Source organism: Bombus huntii, chromosome 11 (genome assembly GCF_024542735.1).
Source record: "Bombus huntii isolate Logan2020A chromosome 11, iyBomHunt1.1, whole genome shotgun sequence".
NCBI classification, from domain to species: domain Eukaryota; kingdom Metazoa; phylum Arthropoda; class Insecta; order Hymenoptera; family Apidae; genus Bombus; species Bombus huntii.
Window position 1 is genome coordinate 11,762,469 of NC_066248.1, and position 24,183 is coordinate 11,786,651.

General features: G+C 36.2%; 1 protein-coding gene across 5 annotated transcripts in view; it reads left to right on the forward strand.

Moving 5' to 3' along the window:
• The window catches only part of LOC126871111 (serine-rich adhesin for platelets), a 135,146-nt gene that overhangs the window by 10,801 nt on the left and 100,162 nt on the right, over positions 1–24,183 (forward strand). For 2 of the 5 annotated variants that reach the window (XM_050629547.1, XM_050629551.1), the window contains exon 2: positions 5,344–5,456. In XM_050629547.1, coding sequence (XP_050485504.1) covers positions 5,411–5,456 — 46 coding nt within the window. In that variant the 5' untranslated portion in view covers positions 5,344–5,410. Of the gene's footprint in view, positions 1–5,343; positions 5,457–12,027; positions 12,614–16,427; positions 17,220–24,183 lie in introns of those variants that run through there. The other 3 variants (XM_050629549.1, XM_050629548.1, XM_050629550.1) reach the window with 3 other exon arrangements.

The following is a 24,183-nucleotide window of genomic DNA, read 5'->3' on the forward strand; positions in this document are numbered from 1 at the left end:
GCTTCTGTTAATGAATGGTTTTGTTTAATCACCGTCATATTGCACGTATACACTGATAGAGCGGACAAAAAACAGTGAGTTGACATTATATGAGTGTTCGGAAGGGAAACATTAATTATCCGCGGTTTAATTTAAACAGAACTCGTTCGACATCTTTCATTCTACGTAAAACGTTGTGGAAAATATAACGAGATTATAAGCAAGATATAAACTATTTATGGACGATGGATTTTACACTCCACTTCAACTTTATTTAATCGAAAATCGTCGATCCCGGTTCAAGTACGATGCGGTATAGGTTACATCTTTTTTTAAATCTTCGTCGCATTAAAATAATTCCTTACTGTATATACTTCCTAATATTTTGTTTTTATCCCGTAACACCTTATCGTATCACCGAATATTATGCCTTCGTTCAGAATTCTGATGGGAGATCCCCATTCAAACCGTTCAATTTTCAATATTAAATATCGAAAAACATTATTACTAAATTCTAAATAACTGCGATGGATTTCCTGTTTAAGATAAAATGACGATCTAACAGCGAACGTGTAGTTTATTCATTTTATTCGTTTGAAGAACGTGAAACAAGTAACAATGACGGATAGCTCTTCATATAAGCAGTATCGTACCTGTTCTTACGGTGTTGATGCGCAATGATACACGTCATGAGAACGTAGGCGAAGAAAAATTATCGCAATAATGCATCATAGATAGAACAAGTTGTGGGCGTGTCCTGAATAAAATTTACCGATACACATCTCTGTTTTATTGCAGACATGCATATTAAAGGGTTGAAAAAATGAGATAACCTGATCTTGAAAGACCATAATGTCTAACAACTGTGCGCTGCATCCTTAATACATTTTTAAAAAGATCCTCGCTGCCATGAGAGTCGACATCATTCGTTTCTTTTTGCATAGCGAATCCTTACTGTGTGAAAAGGTTTCATAAAATTTTATGTAAAGAAAATAACGACGCGGGTATGTGTATTAAAACTGAACTCACCGGTATTCCTTCTCGCAATCACGTGTGTATGCGTTCGCCCGGTTTTATGTATCTCGAGCCTGACGTAGCAAGATTATTGCTAAATTTATGAAGTCTTCATAAAAAAGCGGGCGTGAATAGATGGTTAATAGTATTTGTTTCTTGGTACCTTTTACGCGGTATAAGTTAAACGACGCGTACAGTAAAGAACTTTAATGATGCACTTTTTAATTTATAAAATGAAATGGATAGCGCGATTTAAATAAGTACTTGTCACGTGATAAGCGGATTCGGTTTTTTTAAATTTAATATGCGATTCTTAATAATTAATCCACTTCTGAAAATCGGGTCATTCACGCGAGATATATTCTTTTTTTTACGACGTATGTATTTATAAATATGTTGCATTTCGCGATTACGGTGACAAGAGATATGGAATCGATTTTATTTATTTTAATCAGTTTTAATTTCGCACGTCATTACGTCGAAGAGTGGTTCTGCGAAGTTGATGAAATATAGCGTTCATCTGGGAAATACATATTTCAAACAGCTATCGCTGCTTAACTCTGTACGTTTGTCGATCTCGAGATATCGTGTATCGCGTCACGTTATGCAAAAAGCTCCGTTAGATTGTAACAATCCATTGCAAGTTGACGTTCGATATTATCTGCTTCTCACGCCTTCTCTCTCTTCTTCTCTTTCTCCCTCTATTTCGCAATTCGTTCTAGTCACGTTCGTTTTTTTTTTCTCTTCTTGAAAATCCATTTCAACGACTGGATTTTTTATCCTTCGAAGCATCTCTGGACCGACGCGATGTATCGGCTATTCGATTCCATGTTCAAGGCTATGGTAACCTTGAGTCGGATCTTTCCGTACAACTATCGTCACATTCCTACATACGTAAGATACGCAAGCATGATTTGAATTCTTCGTACGATTTGGTCAGTTTATTTTGTGAAATTAATTTCCCTTTGATTCATTTTTATTATCTGTTTTCGTATCGGTGTGTTGCAATTTTAAAATATAAATTTTGTACTTATTTTTTTTTATGAAGATTCAAGGATACTCTGAGCTATGTAATTACGAGGAATGAATTATATTAACGTTTGTTTAATCATGCAAGAGAACGTATAATTTAACCGGATCTTAAACGTGTAAATTCTTAATCTAACATGTTTGCATCTGTGAACGAGTACAAAAGTGTGAGTAGAACAGAAGAAAAAATTATTAAAATACCAGATACGCAATATGTTACAATCCTTTGAAATATAAAATCCACATATATCATGTTCCTGTCGTAAAAATTGAACAGCCTTCGCTGTAATACGATAATCGCTTTTATCACTTCTGACTATAACTTTAAAAATTACATGTTAAAATATAACGCTGCGTAATCAAGATAGTAAAGTATTTACCTTTAATTAACAACTTGAATACGTAGACATATATCAACGCTCTGTTTCATGAAAATGGTTTACACTTTTCCAACTATTTCAGATCGGAATTAACAAATCACTTAAATTTCATAAGTTTAATTTTTTCTTAAATATTCATCGTGTGATTACATTACTATAGTCTAAAGATTGAAGACAGATAATATGTAAGCGATAGAATCAGTTCATAGAGTGATTAAGGACAATTACGTGTTACTTGTAGCTTTGCGAATAATGCTCATTAATTTACCATTTTTACGATTCAGAAGTCTCAGTTTCATCAATATTTTATAATATGTCTGACGGTTAGTGAAATATCCTTAGATCGTTTCAATATTTAACGCTATTGTTCACATCGAGGTTTACACTGATACCCGAAATTGCATTCAAGGATATATTCTACATGTACATGAATTTTAATTTGACTACAGACACAAGCTCATCGTTTGTATGAGATACATGGAGAAACTCCCACTATTACGTACAGAATTAATAATGGATGCAGACTGCAAGGCAACAGAGTCACAAATTAGGCGAGCCTCTTATCGTGAATGTACAGCCACGTATGTCGCTTTTATAATCCACAATCACTCACGCATTATAATTTTTAATAAGCAAAGTAACATTGAGCGAGAAATACATTTGCCTTTATTAAATAGTTCAACCTGATTAAAATGCAGATATACCAAGACACATCTTGCTCGAGTGAGTTTACGAGAACTACAAGTTTGTTGTAACATCGTCCAAGCTGTTGTATCGTTGATCGTTAATGTTCTTCACAATTTAGATTGGCAGAATATGATTCTGCAAATATTTTTGTACACTGCTTGGCTTGTCAAATATCTAAATGTAGAAACGCGGGGAAAAAGAGCGGAAGGACACCTCGATAGAACTGCATCGTTGTTAGATACTGCAACTGCAGTTGCCGTTGTAGCCTGACTGCAGACTGAGAAGAGAAATCCGATATTGTGGAATTGAATAACGTATCGACAGACGTCGTAGGGTGCGAAGGCACGTTCTGGAACAACTTCCTTCTGCAGAAACGACAGTAGATCTGTGGGAAATCGATCGAGTCGATTCGACCGCTTTGGCACTGAATCCTTAATGTAATTCTTCAATTTTCGTTCCCTTCCTTTTTTAGTATCTCTTCATCTACAACTCTCATTCGTTTCGAAGGAGAAAGTTTTTCGAAACTTGTAATACTAGCATAAGCATCACGGTGAAATTACTGATAGATCTAAGCGAAGGAGAGAAAGGCGTGATAATTATTGAAATATTTTAAACTACGTTTATTATCTGTGTGTGTTGATAATAAGAAATAATCAAAATATAAAACGTAGCCAGCATCGCAGATAAACAAAGGGACGTACTACTTGAAGAGATACGGGAAGTGATAAATGATTAAAACTATAAGAGCATATACAGATGCGTATCAAAATCATTATCGTACTTTTATGAAAAAGTGATATAAAATTGCGTATTCGTAACTTTTATCTGAGGATAAGATAGATATACGCGAATGATATAGGTCACCGGAAGTTCGGGTAAATTACCCAGCATACAAACGAGCTTATGTTCCAGGACACGAACGAAGTTAGACCTTGGACTAGTAACCCACATAATGCGCACTGAGGTAACACCACTGTCCTTCGAATATCGATAATGCCCGCACACTTCCCCCAGTATTCTTTATCCTTCAAATTTTGTCCATTTACAGTTTATATTTTTACAATAGGGTGACCTACCAGGATAATATTTATCTTATAATACACGAGATATCCTACATTTTGTACTCGGAAACATTTTTTTATTAACACATATCAGATAGGAAGCACTGGGGTGAATATGTATAGGAAAGTTCATTACATTAAATGTATCCTTTTGCGAGGTACCAACATACATCCTATAAAATGACACGAATTTCATAGCGGATGATCTTTAGGGTCGCATGAACTCGTACTTTATGACACGTGGTTTGTCCTATTAACTACAAACGCGTGTACTGGAAACTTTTGATCGTGATATCGTAAGAATCATCCTGGACTACTTTAAGATCGTGGAACACCGAATCCCTGACTCCGAAATGAAGGGACACGCCTTGAATTTTACCAAGGTCACAGGACTATGAACTCTGTGACCCTGCGATTATAGGATTCGCCCCCAGTCCTCCCGAAGGCCATGAACCAATGGCATCCCTGACCCAGGATCGCAAAACTCCTAAAATATCCTGTGTTCGTAGAACTCTAAGGCTGCTGCAAGATCTACTACGGTATAACTGTAAATTATAAACACCGAGACTCTGAGAGTTATCTTGAATTACTTCATAATTGTAGTGTCCGATCTTAGGCTCCACCTGTACCAGTTCTACCTGGATTCTTGAATTTAGCTTAGAACTGTGAAGCGTAGTTTGGATAATTTCTGAATTCTTAGATCCATTCTAGATCTGTGTAGAGTTATGAGAAACGTTGTGGATAACTTGGATCTTTGAATCTCTTCTAAAGTTAGTCTAAAATTGAAAGATATGTTATGGACCACCTCTGGATCTTTGGATCTACGCTGAACCAATTCATTATGAGATATGCTTAGACTACTCTTAGGTTTTTGGATTCTTTAGATTACTGTCGAATTCTTTGATCCAGCTTACGTAACTCTACCAATGAGAAATACACACTGGATCACTCTTGGAACCTTAAATCCATCCAAGATCAGCTCGGACGATCCCGGGTACAGGAGACGAGATCCCACGATTCAGGTAGTTTGGCGTAGTTCCTATTACATGGGCGCCAATGTTATTACTCTGGTCATGTCCAATAATTTTAGGATATTTAGAGCTATTTTTGTCCTTCAAATTTCTCTTACATATATGTATGTATTAGTAATGAATTACAAAGAATAAGTAACATTTTTAATCTTCTTGTTCCAGGTTGAAGGTGACATTCATTATTCCATAAAAATAGTTGGAGCTGACAGTTTTATCACAAGACTTTTTTATGGTCTCAACATTTTTACTTTGTGGTGGAACGGACAAGGATGAAGGTGAGTTCTTTGTTGTTGGATGGTTATTTACGTTGACATAAATGTAGAAATATTTTATTTACTTCTAGAATTTTGTTTACGCAGAGCTTTATGTATTTAATCATCCTTATTTACATACATATTGTTCTTTGGCTAATTAAGTATAAAGTATTAGAATCTTTAATTTCTTATGTATATGCGGTATATCAGACAGCTGTGTTTATTTTTACTTTTTTCTTTTGTACATTGAATTTTTTTTCACGCTCCGTTAAATCGAACCTCCTAGTTATTTCTCAATTGAGTCCGAGGACCTAGTGGAGCGTGTCACATCCAGCAGGCTGAATTCCATTAACACTGGTGCTTTCAGTCTCGATTCCAGATTAAATAGAGTTTATTTTATAAGAAACGGGGACATGTACACACTAACGTGTAATCCACGCGTAGATAGTAGGCAGACAGATCGATCGTCTATTTATGCTTAAAACTATTTCCTGTTAGGATTAAAGTAGCTAATTGATGATGTCGTAAAATTGTAGCAGAGAAAGTTCAGTTTTGTAAATAGAAATTCATACCAAAATGCAAGAAATTTAGCAATATCTCAATATATCGTAGATGATTTTCTTTTCGAAATATGTTTCTCATCGATTTGCAGATCGATTTTATAATTTTTTTTTTTTGTATTATTCATAGGTAACCCTAATTGTATTTCGAACAATATCTTCCGATACTATATTTTAAGATATTTGTATAGCTGATATACATATTCGAGCTTCTCTCGAAATGCATACGTTGGCAGCGTTATTTTTATTCGTTTTTGGTAGCCTAGAAGTTGACATGAAAGGCGATCATTCAAAAATTGATGAGACCACAGTATCTTGAACAGTAAATTCAATGTTCATAAACGTGAGCAAGGAAGTGTTCGATAATGGCAGCAGCGAAAACTGTCGAAAGGAATTGAAGAAGACGGCGAACGACTTTTCTCTGAATCGTTGAAAAATGATAGCGTACGTTTTTATTGCTTTAGGGGAGATCTTACCTCGAGAGGTATCATGGTTTGTAATAGCTCTCCCACTTTGTTACTTCGTTTTATCTCAATAATTAATGGTAGCAGAGACGGTAAATGAATTTTGAAGCTACATTGGGAACTTTCATTTCTCGCAGCTGTCTGTTAATGAAGTTTCGCAATGTCACTATAATTATCATTGAATTCGGGGAGAGGAAATATTGGGGGAATTTGAATGTACCGAGGAAGGATCACTAAACTATTACCTTCATATTAATTTTCTTTTTTGGGAAACATCTTTCCGTCACGCGGGCAAATGTTACACGAAAGCTTAAAGGAAAGTCGAGGAAGTTTCCTTGCAAATTGACTGGGAGCTGCATGAAAGCTACACCGCTGTAAATGAAATCTCTGAAATCAAAATTATTAATTTTGGGACTGCGTTTGACGTCCCTCGTTAACTCTTTTCTCTCTCTCTCTCTCTCTCTCTCTCGGTTGTAGCGTGTAGAGGATGTGCATGATCGAAATTGAATAATTGCTAATAATAATTAAATTCTCTCCTCTAGTGTATAGAGTTTCAGTATAAATTATCGAGCGAGTTCACCAAGACGTAATTTCGGTTTAAATTCAGTATAATTTCGGAAAAGCTCATGGAATTGAGTAATCACGCGAGACTGATGGGTTATTACGTAACTCATTCTAATAATGGGCCGGACTAAGACGATCGAACTTTGCATGACAAGTGACTGAAAAGGGGATCGTGGCCATTAAGCACAATTGATAGTTCTCTAGGAGTTAATCGTCATAAACACAACTATCCGATACTCTAAAGTATCCTTCGTGAAAATTTACCTTGCGTTCATGATACCACGAAGATGGTCTGCGGCGTTTGTAAGTAATTTAGGGAAAAGCTGAAATATAATTCCCACTCGTCTATGTATGTTTACATATTCTAAAATTAGCTCTTTCGATATACAATAGATAAATTCAACTGTGTCAAAGTTAATATAAAACATTGTAGTCCTGATAAATTAAAAAGTAGATTACATATATTTGTTTCTATTTAAAAAGTTAGAAGCATACCACGGATATAATGAGCTTGTTTGAAAAACACTTGAAACAGCTCCGGGAGTATACTGAAACATGTTTCACGAATTTATGAAATATGTAACGGTATATAAATAAAACATGAGAATAATTTATTTATGTCGATTTTGGTGTTACAAGTTGACGCATATTTACTGAAAAGTTAAATAGATCCTTCTCTCGATAAAAATTAACGAACGAATAAGTGGAAAAATATAAAAATTGAGTGACTTCTCAATTTATCGATATAGAATAAACTTCCTTTCATTTGACTAATAAAAATTCTTTCATATATAAATCGTACTCGTGAATCACGATGAATCACAATGTATAATGGAGAAAGGAAATTTTACTTTATAAATAACAAAAAAGTACAATATTTATTCTTTTCTTTATATGCATACGTACATACAATAACAAATAGAAAGTTTAAAGTTAGAAAATTCAATATCTAAAAAGAGGGTCAATCTATGTACTGCTAAATATATGTAATCGTGAATACTGATCGAAAAGCTCGGTATTATAAATAGATACTATTCTAAAAATTGACGTTACTATATACGAGAACTCAATATATCTTTCGTCCAGTGACCCGACTCTTCTTGGCTTACGTAGTTGTAAGAGATATTTCAGATTAGTTCGAAGTTAGTCCTTCAAGAACAAACGGCCATTTCTCAAACTACAAGAGGGATTTTACGATTTTAGAAAAGATTTCAGAACCCCTTATGTTTCTGACTTTTATATCTTTATATACGGACTATACTTTACAAATCAGGTACGAATCAGTTGCAAATATTTAAAAGGAAATATCATTAAAGTTGGAATTAGTACCTTCTTGGAGTCTTTGCAACAAATTCACATTTGAGAAAATAGATTAAATCGAATGTGTAAGTTAGCAAAGAATTAGCATATCATAGTATACTATAGAAGTGTTAGAAGTCCGAAATTGAATTTTACTGATATAAATAGCTTCACGTGAAAACTGGTTTAAAATTGATTTCTCTTATTTTAAATGCGTAAAATATTCAAGCGACCCGCTAAAATATTCAAATTAACGTCATGAGAAATGTGGATGTCACAGAATGCCGAGTGTACAAGTACTCCTATTATTATCATATGTACAAATATACATATATTTGTTGCTGAGGTGTATATGTACATAAGTGTATACCCTTCGTAGTGATTCGTCTATGGTTGTCTCGCTTCGAACAGCTTGAAGAAAGATTTTCATGGGATTTACAGTTTTCTGAATTTATCTGAATGCCCTTTGTACTCGCCCTTATCTCTATTTCCTGGTCTCCTCCGAAGAATATCCTTTTATCTTTTTACTTCAAAAAATGTTTCCTATCGCGATACTTCACAGGGTTTTACTCGCCAGAATACTTTTTATGAATCGCTATGGACACATGTATATACATATACATGTATCACAGTGTATGTTGTTTGTATTCTCGCGTGCGCAGTTGTACCTTAACAAAAATGCTGTACGTTATACCAGCGATAAAAGAAAATTGCACACGTTAGGTGGTTCAATTATCTCAACGATACGTGAAACCGTGTAATTTTTAATTCGGACACTTCAAACGAAATCACATTGCGATAAAGACAAAATATTTATTTGCGCGGAGATTGCATTATTTCATTTTTAGTTGTCAGATTCAACAATTAGGGTTTTAAGAGCATCAAGGACGAAATTGCAGACCCTTTGCGGAGATTGTTTAATTCTGAGAACCCTATCTCATTAAGGTCATCCTTTTGGGCGTAGATTTAATTAATTCCTGTGAGTTCTTGGTTGAGGTCGCAATGAAAAATTAAATTTCAACCATTTCCTTCGAGAGAACCTTTTCTATCGTTGCACGATACAGTTGTAAACTAATTAGATTAGATTAGATTAGATCGATTAAATTGAACGAATGATTCGGACTTTTCGTAAAGCGTGTCATCGTTACACGCTTTACATACATATGTAGTTACAAAGTTTCTTATCCGATATACATCTTTTAATTACACCGAGATAGTACCCGTCAGCATGCAGTAGTAAATTATTTCAAGTTGGCTTTTTACATGTACAAAATCACTATAAGACTCTTTCCTTCCCTTTTCTCATTTCTAAGACCACCCATTATCGCGAGAAACTCGCTGGCGTAAGCGTTACTTCCTTTATTGCCAGGCCACAGATTGAGTAGCACTACTAGCATCAAGTAGAATCATCCGTCCACAATTGGCCACCAGCATTCCAAGGCTAAGTTATTGATTCTGAATTGTTTAATATTTAATTTTCTTTCAGATAACAACTAAGTCTATTAATTGCGTATAAAATTTATATTACGATCTTTTAAACTATAAAATATAATTTATATCCTAAATACATGAATTTCAAGTATCTTCGTTGTATGTGTATCGTCATAGTTGGTAATTATTTTAATGATTTTTAACTAATATTATTATATGTACTTATTAGTTTACAAGATGTTCAGAAGGAAATATTCAAACTTCATCAAGATCGTAATCTTCAGGCTTCTTCCGGGATATCTTGTTGATGCTAAAGTTCGTCGACGCCACGTGGGTGTCAAAGTGCAAACTTCCTTCTAGTATATCTTCTAGCACGTTTAACGAGTCTTCAAAACGGAAGCTCGTCCTTCTTGTCTACCAATACTTGTACAATATATTCTATCTTCAATAATCGTCGAAGTTTCGTTCTTCCACCGAAACTTCGTTGTCTTCGTTAAGTTAGCATAATCAGAATTATTTTGACCTATCTCTATCATGGGCGTACATGCTGTAAGATATATGCAGATGCAATGTCGAAAGAGACTTCTGAATCTCTTCATAAACTTTGAAAGATAAATAATGAATTACGAAATAAGATACAAGTTAAATACTGCACCACGTTGTGTAGAGAACAGTTGTTTCTTCGTCTCTTTTCAATCATAAATTATCGTAAAATCTTGGCCTTCGATTCAACGTCAGTGCTTCGAAAAGATGGTAATTTCTCAAAAATTATAAACATTTATCGCTAATACTTTATATTTTGTCCTTAAAATAGTATAAGTAATTCCTTAATATAAAATGTCACACTTGAAAAGGGCGTGTCACGCATATTTGAGCTCATGCTCGGGTTTTTCTATTTGCGTCGATCATTTTACAATTAAGAGATTCATTCAGTCTTATCTTATGCATCGGTTCCATCTAACGAACGCAAACATCTACCAGGGGTCGATGTAGATTCCTGGTTCGTTCGTTAGCGAGAATGCCGACTGTTGGCCATTCCTGGCTTTGTAAAAGTCACTGACAAACGAGGGGATAGGGAAACGAATAAAAGATCGTATAATATGAAAGTGGAAGACTTCATTTCTCACGTTTTTTCCTGAAATCTTCCCACAAAATCGTGCATTCTATCGCAGGGCCGCTTCTTCCTTTTGGATAAGAATGTCTTCCTTTGAGCCACGTTTTTCTGAAGAAAGTTCTCTCATTTTCCACTGAACTCATTGTTGTTAGGTTGACTTCGTCTATAGAGCAGAATTAGGAACGTTTGAAAATTTTTTAATATAAGAAAAGCGATAAAAAGGAGGAATGAATTTTATCCATAAATGATACCCCGATGACGTACTCTGGCAAAAAACTGAGGATATTTTGTTTTGCATTGACAAACCCGCAGTTAGGTAATTAATAAGTCGAATGCGGAACATATTTAAGACCTTGGATGACTGAAAGCATATTCGCCGTTTATTGCAAACAAAAGAATGTAACCCCTTCATAAAGTCGCTAGGAGATCCCGGGTTCCGCAGTAACCAGGCCATGGAAGAAAGATCAACAGAAATGCGATCAATAAAAGAGTTGGAGAACACATAAAGGAATTTGAAAAGCAATTTTCGTCCTATTTTACAGCAGAATATTACATCTTAAGTGGGACAAAGAGACGGGGCAAACAAAAATGGTAACGACAATCCTGATAGTGCTATCTAACAATCGCTGATATTCGCAATGGTGAAGATTATAGCTGGAAAAAAAAAACAAGTAAAATAAAGCGAAATAGTTCGCTTAAGCTGTAATTAAGTGAAGTAGAACAAAAGGGAAGAGAAAAAGAGTTCCATGTAAAAAAGTCAAAAGCGACCGATAACAATAGATTACTAAATCAATGGGTCCGATAGTCAAGAAAGAGAGGCCGCATAGGCACCGTTATTGGTGAAACTTCGTCCATTTTTCTTGGTGGAAAAAAGACTGGCTGGTGGAGGAATAAAAAGAAAAGCTGAAAGAAAAACAAGTGGACAGGTGAGAATCAGAAGGGGTTAAAGTAGCAAGCAACGATGTTAGAACTATCCAGTAGACGTCGACGGTCTGTATGCTCCGGCCGCGGAGGCTGCGCGGAAAAATCGATAGCCAACGCCAACCGACGGCGTCGTCGTCGACGGCGGCGACGGTAGCTGTGGTGGCGGCGGTAGTGGTAGTAGTGGTGGTGGTGGAGGTAGTGGTAGTGGTGGTGGTTGCGAGTAGCGCGATAGAGACCGATGGTGCAGTCAACGTTGGGACCGGCAGCCCAAAAGACACACGCGGACCTCACGCGTTCTCTACCCCTTCCGTCGAGCACCCCCTTCTGACACCTCTTACCCTCGAACAGTCGTACGGCCCTGAAAGAACGTGCCGCGATTCGAACTGCTTTTTTTCTTTGGGGCACGCTCCAGTCCGCAGGCAAACGAACACAGAGAAGCCGTACATCGGCTATAGTGCTCGTTTACCGGACGTGTAGTGGGTGTGTGATAGAAATGTAATGCTAGTGACGCGACGTGACACGACGTAACGCGATCCACCGCGGTATGACGTTTCTTTAGTTCTTTCGTCATCGTTGCCTGTCTCCCTGCTGCGTACGGATCGCGTGTGAGCCGACGACAAACGCAATGTTGTGACGCGTGACACAGCGCACCGGTCCGACACGGCGTTTCAATGCTCAGGGACGTTGCCTCCGTTCCTTCGTATCCTCTTCTCGTGTACATCCGAACATGGATGATAAATGTTCGAGTGAACGGTAAATGTCACCCGGGAGCCAAATTTATCGATCTGCGTACACGTATTAATGGATCAGTATGTGATAACTGTACGTTGGAAATCGGTATGGTTCTTGGAGAGAACGTTTCGCTATTCACCAGGATTCTCCATCTCCGCACCGTGTCAGAGGTTCTCGTAGAAATATGACGCTACCGCTACGCGCCTTTTTGAGGACAATGACCTCGTGCACCTTGCTTCCTTCCTAGTCTGGTCTGACTTCGTTGCTGGCTTAAGCGTTTTACTTTTTTTCCCTCGCTCCGTCTGCTTGAATAATGAACACGTCTTGAGACTTTATTTCGAAGCATTTCAGTTAGAAGATGTTGAACGAATAATTTTATTTTTTACCGTTGTTTCGCATTCTACAAGCATTATACGCAGTCTTGTTCGCGTATCATGCGGATCTCGTTAGAAAAATTACGTATATAGCTTCTAATTCGTACCGTGACATTTACAACGAGAATTTTACGCGATATTTTCAACAACGTCACACAGTATACAACACTGAAGTCATTAGTAGCGTTCCAACTAGACCGAATGCGGTTTTTGCGGTACTTCAATTTCTATGGATATACGTATACAGCTTTATTTATAGTTCCCAATTTGTCGCATTGGAGCTAAATCTCTGTATAAGCGTACACAGTGATGCGTTATCGTTGAAATAAGATCACGTTTCCTTCTTACACCATTGTTTGCCTAATTCTTAGTACCACGCATTATGTGTAAGTAAATAAAAACTACCGAGACATTTCAATTTAACTATCCCGAATGTATACTTTATTCTTGTCCCGAATACCATTATTTAAGTAATCGTCAAATTGATCGTTTTCAGTCCACATTTAATTGGAAATTCTATTGTACGTTCTATAATGATTTACTTCTCGGGCTGCACGAGTAGTATTAATCAGTGCAGTGGCTTATAACAATGCATTCCTACATGCATAACACTAAAAAATTCTCTTTTATGTTCTCCCCTTCTTCCATCATTCTTTTACTCTGTGTCACTTCTCTGCCTCAAGAGCAATCCTCTACTCTCGTCGAGTCTACTCCAGCGTATCCCTGTGTACCGCCTAACGTAAGAATGAATGGTTAAAGACATTACGAGTTGTAAGTTCTACACAATTATTATTTTTCCATTCTTACTTAACTATTTAGCTGCAAACACGAAACTTCGTTGTCATTCAATCTTATTTCGAACCGTGTACGTTTCATTAAAATCATGTCCTCTGTTCTTGACGATTTATATAACGATCTACTTGTCATTTGCACATTTTATTTTTTTTACTTCTAATTTATTCGCAGACAACCGTGGTGATTTTCCAACAATCCTATAACAATTTGAGCAAATTATTCCCTTTGAGTCGGCTATGAAAGGTCGACATTTGGTATGCCGATACAAACGAGACATCTCTTTGATCGCTAAATTGATTCGATAGAGTAGTGGTAATTAGCACGCAGATCTTAATTCATTTGTTATCGGTTACTTGCCCAACGAGAAGCGTCAGAATTTCAAATATTTCGAAGGCGCCCTGCGACGATTTTATTTTTATAATAGGTAATTTTAGCGTTAACTGTTAATTTAATGCCTCGATAATTTATCTAATTACGTCGGATGCACAATTTGAATAATTTGAAGACGACGTTGCTTCTGTATTTTATCGTCCTGTAACGCTTTGACTTTCACTTTCTTCAGAAATTTTCTTCCTCCTATACTCCATCGTGTTTTCTTCGTCTCATATTTCGCAAATTATCTTCACCACGAAAGTGGTTACGATAAATTTTTTTCATTCTTCGCATATTTTCATCATTGGTTGTCGCTTCCGGTTACGTTACGCGAATGAACTGTCTCGAATTTACGATATATCTTTCTCTTTGTTTCCTCGTGATTGGTTGGAATGTTTCGAATAGTTTGTGGTCGGATCGTGGTGTAGAGTTTCTGGTATAGCGATCGCCATGCAAAACATAGTCTTGTCTATGCGACCCATATTTTGGAGAAAAAATATCGAGACGCGATAAATCGATAAAATGAATTTCATTTTGGTCACGACACAAATCCGGATATTATTCTTTGTCCGAACGAATAGTAGCTGTAAACTGTCACATAAAGCTAGTTGTATAAATCATTAAGAAGAGAGGGTATGATTTTAATAAAACGTGTATGTAAACTAATTTACATTTGAAGTATATTTATAACTGGAAACTCGTCTTTTTGCATCTCTTAGCGCATACTATATGTTTAGAAAACCACTTCATCGAGTTTGGTGTTCAACGTAAGTTACTCCGTCGAAGAATATCAAGTTTTAAGTTTATTTTGATCGATAACTCTTACGTATTTCCTGTATCTTCCTCGGATAAGTTGATTAACTATGCAAATTGATGAGATTTCATTTTTGTTGAAAACTCAATTTCATTTTCTTCGGTTTTCTTTTAACGTGCGCTTTTCCATCATTATAAGATACATATTAAACTGATGGACGACGTTGAAAGCACCATAAAAATTCCGTATTTCTGTTCCGAGCGTCCCTTTTTAATACGCTCTGTTATGATCTACAAAAAAGACACCGTGTTTTTACTGAGATTCTTCGTAATCTGTGTCCTTGTTGGTTACAGAAATAAATATATAAGGTTCGAAGGAAAGACTGTTATCCTCTCGCGTTTCGTAGAGTTTAGTGGGAAACCAAGTGTTCTAATGTGAAATAATGGTGGAATTGAAAAATTGGAGCTGGAAAAACGTGACAGTCAAGAACGGGAAATTTTTCGTTGGTTTTCCTGGGGTCGATACCTTGTTATCGGAAAGCACTAGTCATTTTGATAAAACGGTATGGCGGATATCGAGATAAATTACAAAACAGCGGCGCCGTCTCGACCGGTATGATTTTCGCAAAAACATATGGCGAGGTGTTTCATATTTGTTGCAGCAATAAGACACAACTTTTGTCGTAAATTCTTCGCGTCGCGAACAAAAGCATAAAGCGAATGATATCGATTTCTACGAGAAATACACCTATTTTCCTCCCTATCTTTCTTATTAAAAAAGAAAAAGAGTCCCTCGAAAGAAGCGTAATTATGCTTCATCCCGTATCAGGTGTTCGCTTAGATCTTATTATTTCCTCCTCGTCTGTCGCGTATTTTGCGCTTCTCCGCTGATACCTTCGTGTCATCGATATACAAATTTTCAGTGCAAGCTACACAGGATTAGGAAAATGTATAAATCGAGCCAGTGATTTGCCGCGAAGGGCGGCTGAAAGACGCGGAAGAAAAATGTGTGCTTGACGAAGTGGAAAAGCCTTGACGGAAAATTCACTGTCTTTTTTTAAACGGGCTCGCGTATTCACTCTCGTCTTTTCTGCTATACCTTGCAAAAACGTTAGATTGGAACAACTTGTTTAATGACCAAGCTTTGAAAATCTCGCAGCATTTTCTGAATGTGGAAGATTATATATTTTCTCTCTTTCTGTATACGTAATATGTATATATTGCTTCTTCGAAACATTTTATTTCGTTTCAGCGGATCTTTTGACTATGAGAAAGAAATCGCAGTTCTTTTCTTTTTTTAAGGAATTTATAACTTCCGCCTTACTTGTCCTGTTACTTGAAGGTAGGGTGATTGTTGTCGACGAGACGACGCAGAAAATTGCATACTTTTCAATGTTAAGATGGATTAGCGGTCGAACATATTTCGTAAGTTGACAAGGATGTTCAGCGAGGGTATTACCAAAAGGAACATGAACAATGAAATATAAAAAGAATTCGGAAAACAAGAAAAGAGTTAAATTCGTGTAGCACAAGCGTTCGTGATCCCGTGACAACGAGTGAGAGTCCCCCACAGAGCAATAAAGAGCAGCTTTTCATTTTGCACTTTTTAGGGCGCGCATTCAAAGCGGAAAAAGATTGTGTCGGACTAATCCGCGATTTCTGTGTGACGTTAAAAGAGAGCAACAATGAAAATTCGGATGACGATGTATGTTCGAGTTTAATAGAAAAATCTCGTTGCTGAAGCGTGTTTTTTGGTAACGAGGCGTTGGTCATTTTTCTGTGCTCGTACGCTGTGCGTATGTAAATGGAATTTCGTGATCAAGAGTCTTCGAGCCTCGAGTTTCAAGCGCTTAACTTCTCACGCCAACAATAAAGGTCGAGATCGATTCTCGTTAACCATCGTAGCAATAATCATTTACAATGGACGTTTTACCGTTGATAAAGAGGATCCAGAAGAGGAGCGAGATATTTTCGAGGACGACGAAAAGAGGCATTCGTCCTTTCAACTTCTTGTACATCAGTTGCACACGTTGTTCGATAACCAATACTTCGATGACGAATTTAAAGAGACGTCGATTCTTTGCGCGTGAGTGAATCGCGTTTTTCAAAATAAACACCCGTCGCTTTCACAAGAATATACATATATAAATATTTGTATGCAAATTAAATGAAAGACTGTGTTCGAAATGTGCATCGTGAAAAGAGGAAAAATTTTCAATGAAATTTTGCCATACCCATTCTTGATCAACGAAAATTGTGAAGAATGGATGGTGCGATGGATCTTCGGTCTTAATGGAATTGTGTGAAATTCAGAGTCCCCGACAATACTCCAAGATTTCGGAGAAATGGACAATGTTCAAACACGGAATTGGCGAATGCGGAAAGAACGTGAAACGTGTGAGGTAAGTCGTTCAGAAACATTTACGAACGAGTGTTAAATCTTTAAACTTTTATTTTTTTCAAAAAAAGTTGTCTCCTTTTACGATTTAATGATAAAAGTTGCAATTCATATTACACGTTATACACAAGTGTAGAATTACAATTAGAAATTACAAATTGTAATTACAAGTTGAAATTACATTGCGACGCGGTTCTTTTTCTATCAACGAAAACGATAACAGCGATGACCATACATCAAATAATATAGGATAACTTGTTCCTATTCGTGCAGAACTCGAAATTGCGATAAATTATAAAATTGGGCGCTCGTAATTCTTCAACAACAATAACAACAACAACGATAAAGTTGTTCTAGCTAAAAGCAATTTCCTTCCAGTCAAAAAAAGGAAAGGCGGACCGCCTTGACCTCGTTCTACTTTTTTTTATAACACGTTGCACACGTTGCACAGCTTCTCTGCTAGACATAGGCACCTCGGAAAGACGAATCCCCACCTTCGTTTCTTCTTTCCTCGTTCTTTGCCAAAAGCCTTGTCGACCTCTCGAGGGCGACGACCCGGTTATCTATTAACCAACGGATTTATTCCCCTTTCCACCTTTTCGTTTTAGACCGGGATACTAAATGGAAGATTGTAAAAAATGTTACTCATTCGCGGTATGAATGAATACAACTTACTTCCTTACCTCACTTTCATACTGAAGAAGCGCATTGTAGTTTCTACGTTTTTATCAATGAATATTTTAACCACTAAATGCATTACATACGATCTGCATCGTAAGTAATGCTGCAATTGGAACGAGTAATATATCATCGATCGCCTTTGATAAAGAAAACAAGATTAATAATTATTTATTATTTTGCTACTTTGTTTTGCTACTTGTACTCGTTCTGTTTGATCTGTGGAATGTCGGATTTAGAAATCTTATTCCGAAGAATTTACCGCGCGTTGTTTGCTACAATCCTGCCCTTATTTTCGCAACGTACACGAGGTGCTTTACCAGGCTGTTGGACAATGCTACCAGCTAATAAACTTAATGACTCTATAGCCAGCGATGGTAATTATAAAGGCAACAACAATTTAGTTGGCAATAAAACGTAGGACGAGAACAAAAGCAACACAACAAACGATTTATTTTCCGAAATTGTTTACGTCCGGCAAACTGTGTTTTCCTCTGTTATTCTGTATTTATCACGATCGAATTTGCGTGTTGCATCGTGAAAACGTGTTTTTATCAAGCAACGCGAAGTATTAGGACAAACATCGCGCACCCGGGAAACAAATACTTATCCCTGTGGCTTTACTTGCTCATCTTTCGTTTGGTAAACACGTTTCCATCGTTGGACAATCGTGTTCGCGATACAGTGTTAAATAATTTACACAATCAAACCCAGGGTAAGAGTTAAAATACCTAAATTTACCAGTTATTCCTCGTGCGATGTATGCACGTTAAATTCCTTGAGTCTTTAATACTTTTTTCACAACGCTAAGTGATGCATACGAACACGAGCTTCCATTATAAACGATCTACGATAGGAAAAGCTGTTTGCAGATAACGTGAATCGATTTGATCTACAATTGTATCGCGATAATTGAGAGAAGATGCAGATACTACTAGATAATTTTGCATAGTAGTTATTACACACGATTATTATTATGCATCTCGAACATCTGATCCAAATAATGGAAGGATTATTCGTATTTGGACGTAGTATTTGAATGTCAGTGCAGTGTATGTTAATTAAAATCAATAAAGCGCCGTGCAATAATGTTGAATTTTATGGAAAGTCTGCGCTAAACTAACTTTCGAAGGAAGTTGATACATGAATAGCAACTATTATCATGTAAATATTCGTGAAGTTAGTCGTTCTAGGTTTTCTGTAGAAAATTATAAGCATTTTGCAAGGCTATGCTGTGTCCCATTATTTCTATGCGTCATTAAATTCATCTAGTTCGCCCGTGTATAAAACTTTTCTTAGTAATATTTTCATTCGTCTAATTAAAAATAACGATATGTAATTTAAATAGTCATATCCAATGCCGTAAAAGAATTTTAACGTTTGATACACGAATTTTATGAAACTTTTCCAGGTGACGCTTTGTTACACTATAATTAAATTCAAAGTTAATGACGTAAAACTCGATATATGTATAAACCTCTCCGTTTCATAATTTTAGCCTTTGAAGTACGTTTTACACTTTCAGTCTTCTCTATTCGAACATGATATACATTTAAGGTATGTGTCAGTTTCAAAAGTCATGGGTTAGTTTCTCGTATCTATCACGAAGAAAAGTCACGAAACAAGCCTAATTAAGAATCGCATTAAAACATTACGAAAGGCAACTATGTTACTTATAACATCTTCAGCGCTATCTTGTTATGTTTAGGACGTGCTGCATTAAACAAGGGAAGTTTTTACCAATTTAATCCAAAACCGTCAACGAAGAGATTATGTTGTAGTACCTGCATCGTCTACTCGTGATAGTCATTCATTCACGATATAATTTGTGTTTTACATAAATTTATACAACAGCCCGAAGCAAAGTAGAAGTTTTCACGCATAAATGGATTTATGATCGTTAACTTAATTTCGATATAACGTATCCATAATTATCGAATGTTTAACAGGGTGTATTTTAGAGAGATTTTATTGTACTTTTAGTTAATTAGCTTCGGGTACAATGACCAGACTATCAACCGAGAGCTAGAAATATTTTTGTGCCGCCAATCAGGTTAATAACGTTTCGTTCGACTGGCGTAGCGCGGGCAAGAATCGTGCACACAAACGTATCTGACTCATGTGTGTACACGTACACATCTACGAGCAATCTCATTAAAGGAACCAATTGTTTCCAACTCATATTCAAAGTTGCATTCAAGCGTGTAGACTAGAGCGCACCATAGTTTTCCGTTTTACACGTCAATTCCTTCCACTTTCCACGAAAATGAATGGGAGGATGTCAACGACGTTGGGAAAACAAAATTATCGTCGTTGGACGATGCTTCCTGGGTGAGTAGAAAGCCGGTTTTTAAGCTTCTCTTTCAATTCCGCGGGTTACTATCCCCTACCTTTTTCCTTTGAAAAATTCTAGAGACGCCGTTATTGTGGTGTACGTTTACAATATACGCTGCAGAATGAATGAAGTACTTACTCCTTTCAACACTGATAATGATTTTGGTCGCTTATAAATATTGCATACTTCGTACTGAAATATAATCTTTCTAAAAAAAAAAAAAAAAAAGGAAAAAGTAGGAAAGAACATTAAAACTTGAGGAGTGTCGTATTCCTTTTGAATTGTGTGCCGCAGTGATCTTTCTTACTCTTTGCTTTTGCGAATCGCAAAGATGTATAATTCGTTCATTCTAAGAGAGATTCTGCTTTTTCGATTTTACGATTCAACCGCTGCGCTACCGCAAATTATTTCTTTTCGATTTCAGAATGCTTCTCATCAAAAGAGAGGGATAAAGACCGAGAACATTAAGACATATCAGCCATTAGGATCAACAATATTTTATTTATATTCGGATTACCTGTCAACAATTTTTTTGAACCATTACAATTTCCAACGATTATATTAAAGCATTATACGAACCACCGATATATTTATCGTTAAACGGCCGTATTACAATATTATTATATCGTTCCGTGAATTTATTACATTCGTCTGGCTGTGTGACATTGAGACATTAACGAGTTCTACGAAATTCTTTCGTCACTCGTATTTATAGATTTATGATAGTTAATTTTGCATTTAATATCTTCCTTGATCGTTAAATAATATAATCGGCGCATTTGAATGGAATTATACTAAAAGTGATATAAATCAAAGTAATTCTATCGGTAATGCAGTGAATGTTAAACGTTAACGTCGTTTCACTTAGGTACTCGACGATTATGCGCATAAACGTTTGACTAGGAGAATATCACCTTTAGCAAGTATTCCTTATAAGTCCAGACATAACCAATTTCAATTATACTGGGTAATCTTCGCCGCCGCGAGTCTCAAGTTACCGCGAACAGTGCAAACTTGTAGACAAAGCTCGCAACATAGGATCGTCATACTACTACGTGTCGTTTCGTGAAGGTGTATTGTAGAACATAGAATTATGAAACTTCCCTTCCCACTTTCACTCGTTGAATGAATTGAATGTTCGCCTTTGTCCTTTCTTCTTCGATGCAGTTTTTCCGTGTGAAACCGGCGTGAAACGTGCTATTTGCATTCATTTAATATCGCCGTTTTGTGTTTATTACTTTTTGTATTCTCGAGCTTTATGGAAACGACCGATTCTTTGGAAACATTAAAGCACATTTCCTATAATTGCGTAAAAACTTGTGCTCTTTGTCCCCATAATGCATTTAAATAGAATCGCATCATTAATTCCGTAATTTTACATTTATTTCGTGTTCCCATTAAATTTCTGACTAGTAATGAGGTCACGCGGTACTTATAATAAAAATTGCGTTGGATACCGATGAAAGAACCGTCCATTATGATTTCACCAGATCGATGGAATCTAGATATCACACGATCACACAAACTTTTATAAATTTCGCTATTAATATTCGTCCTTCTCTTTTAACGTGAAAATATTATTTTTTATAGAAATATAAGACTAAGATGCAATACTGTAGTTGCTTATATACGTTCATATATTTTTAGAGCTGTTAAGAGCTGTCTATAAACGCTTGCATTCTCGGCATCTCTGAGCTTTTCTCATTTTGAATGCCTCGCGAGCTTCGACGTTCATATAATTACATGCACGACGTGTACGTATTACGACAGAAACAATTTTCTTCCGCGATTACTTGCAATAATTTCGGTACTCATTATCTTCGCCTAGAGCTTTACGTTGCATGCTGAATATAACACCTATACTTAGTATGAAATAATCGTATGCAGTGGTAAGCAAAACTCGCTCCTAGCGGCACACGTTTGTGGAATACTAAAGAGGATTCGCTTATTAATTCTCAAAAGAATTTGACCGTTATTCCAGTCAGTTAGATTTTACTTTTGTTTTAAATGTTAAGCTTTGAACGCTTTGTCGCAATAAACCACTTAACAAATAAATTTTTCAGACAAAATTTAGTCTTAATGTTCAGTTTGATCAATACAATTCCCACAAGTTTGATTAAAATCTCTTCATAAAATTCATTCTAATTTTATATCGTTTTATACCTTCGAAAGCTTGTGAATGACTTGCAAAAATATAACGTTCCGTTAGATCCCATAATGCATGGTTTTCTCTAAATATATTCTTCAAGAGGGAGAGTGGCAGCATGGTAGGTACGTGGTAATTTTGTTTTTATCTTTAATTTCATTTATGAAGCATCAAACGACCTGCCAATTCCCAGTTTAACGAAGCTAAACTTATGACAGCATCGCGATAGGAGAGGGGGTGTAGAGAAGAAATGTACGACGCGACGAAGAAAATTGATTTACGATATCCCGATAGTGCCGATGGGCTCTCATATCGGATATTGCACGACACGATGTTGAGGGATAAAAAGCCCTGTTGCTGGTTACGAACGAAAACATAAGAAACATTAGATATCGATAATGTCTACGTATCTGTTCGACTCAATTTAATCTTTCGTCTTGATGACATCATTTGCTATCGTACGGAATTTCATTTACGTCCCCCCTTGCGCTATCTAATTTGGAAACTTAATAGCGGTTGGTTGAGTTTTGACTACATTGTTTCGTATCCCACATGAAATACCACGCCTTCCACTGAAACTTTCGTTTCAATCGTTTCCATCTCTTTTCTCTTCTTCTTTAATCTATCGCTATGGCAAGGATACAGATTGTTTCTCATCCCAACAGAAGTTTACGAATCTTATAACCTTTCTGTTATTTCTTGGTAGAACATCTGAAAGTTTAAAATTTTTCCTATTTTCTTCCCTAGATCCTTTCATTGATTCCAATTTTATCAATATACGAACACGGGATAGTACCATGGAAGATTTTGCAAGTGGACATACTATCTGAGAAACGCAATGGCACGAATGTAACGAGTCGTTCGACTGCAACAGAGATGTACCAATGTTGAAAGTTTCGGAACACATTTACAGTACTCGGCTGGCATACGTTTAGTCAGCGATATGGCGGTTTCGGTTCCTCTCACAAGTTCTATCAACGATTCGATGACATTACAAACTTCTGTTGCATCTCATTTGAAGTCATGCGGAACGAGAGTTATTGCAAAATTTAAAAGCGTCTCTCTCTATTCGAAATATTCCTCCTCTGTGCCTGTATACTGTATAAGTCAGTTTAATATCTGCCGCCCATTATCAGACATTTAAAAACTGTGTCGACGCCAGAAAGGGAAATAAATTTTTCCTCGGCGTAGCATTTAAATTGAAACAATAAATTGTTCCATATTGTATTGAAATGACGCAATTCATGATGAAATTTTCGTTCCTTATCGAAACTTTTTAACGACAAAGTGAGATCTGATAAATTCGTGACAACGCTATTGGACATATTAACCTGGCTAAAATGTGCAATTTCATTACTACATACTGTTTGTTAATTTTCCAATAAAATAAAGAAAACACGCTAAAATCAAATTTCTGTCTTGGGACCATATAATATTCGTTTCATAATGCTTCATGATAAGTCGTTCTTTTGCACTGCAAATTTTAATAAATTTCTCATTCCTTGTCAATATTTTTAACAATTAACCGATTTTATAAATTTCTAATATTATTATTGGACATGTCACTTAAATATACCATTTCATTATTCTATGTTTAACAACTAATTACCTAATGAAATAAACGAAACACATTTAGATCAAATCTTCCTCTAATCGCATAATATATATCTACTAGAGTAATTCCGCAATAGTTAATAACTAGCTTCAGGCAAGGTATCCAGTTAGTAACTAGCTCTTAACCGTATATCTTCTTATAAGTCCGCATAAGTTTCCTATAAAGTCTCCGCTTGGGGTATCAGTTTCCCGCAG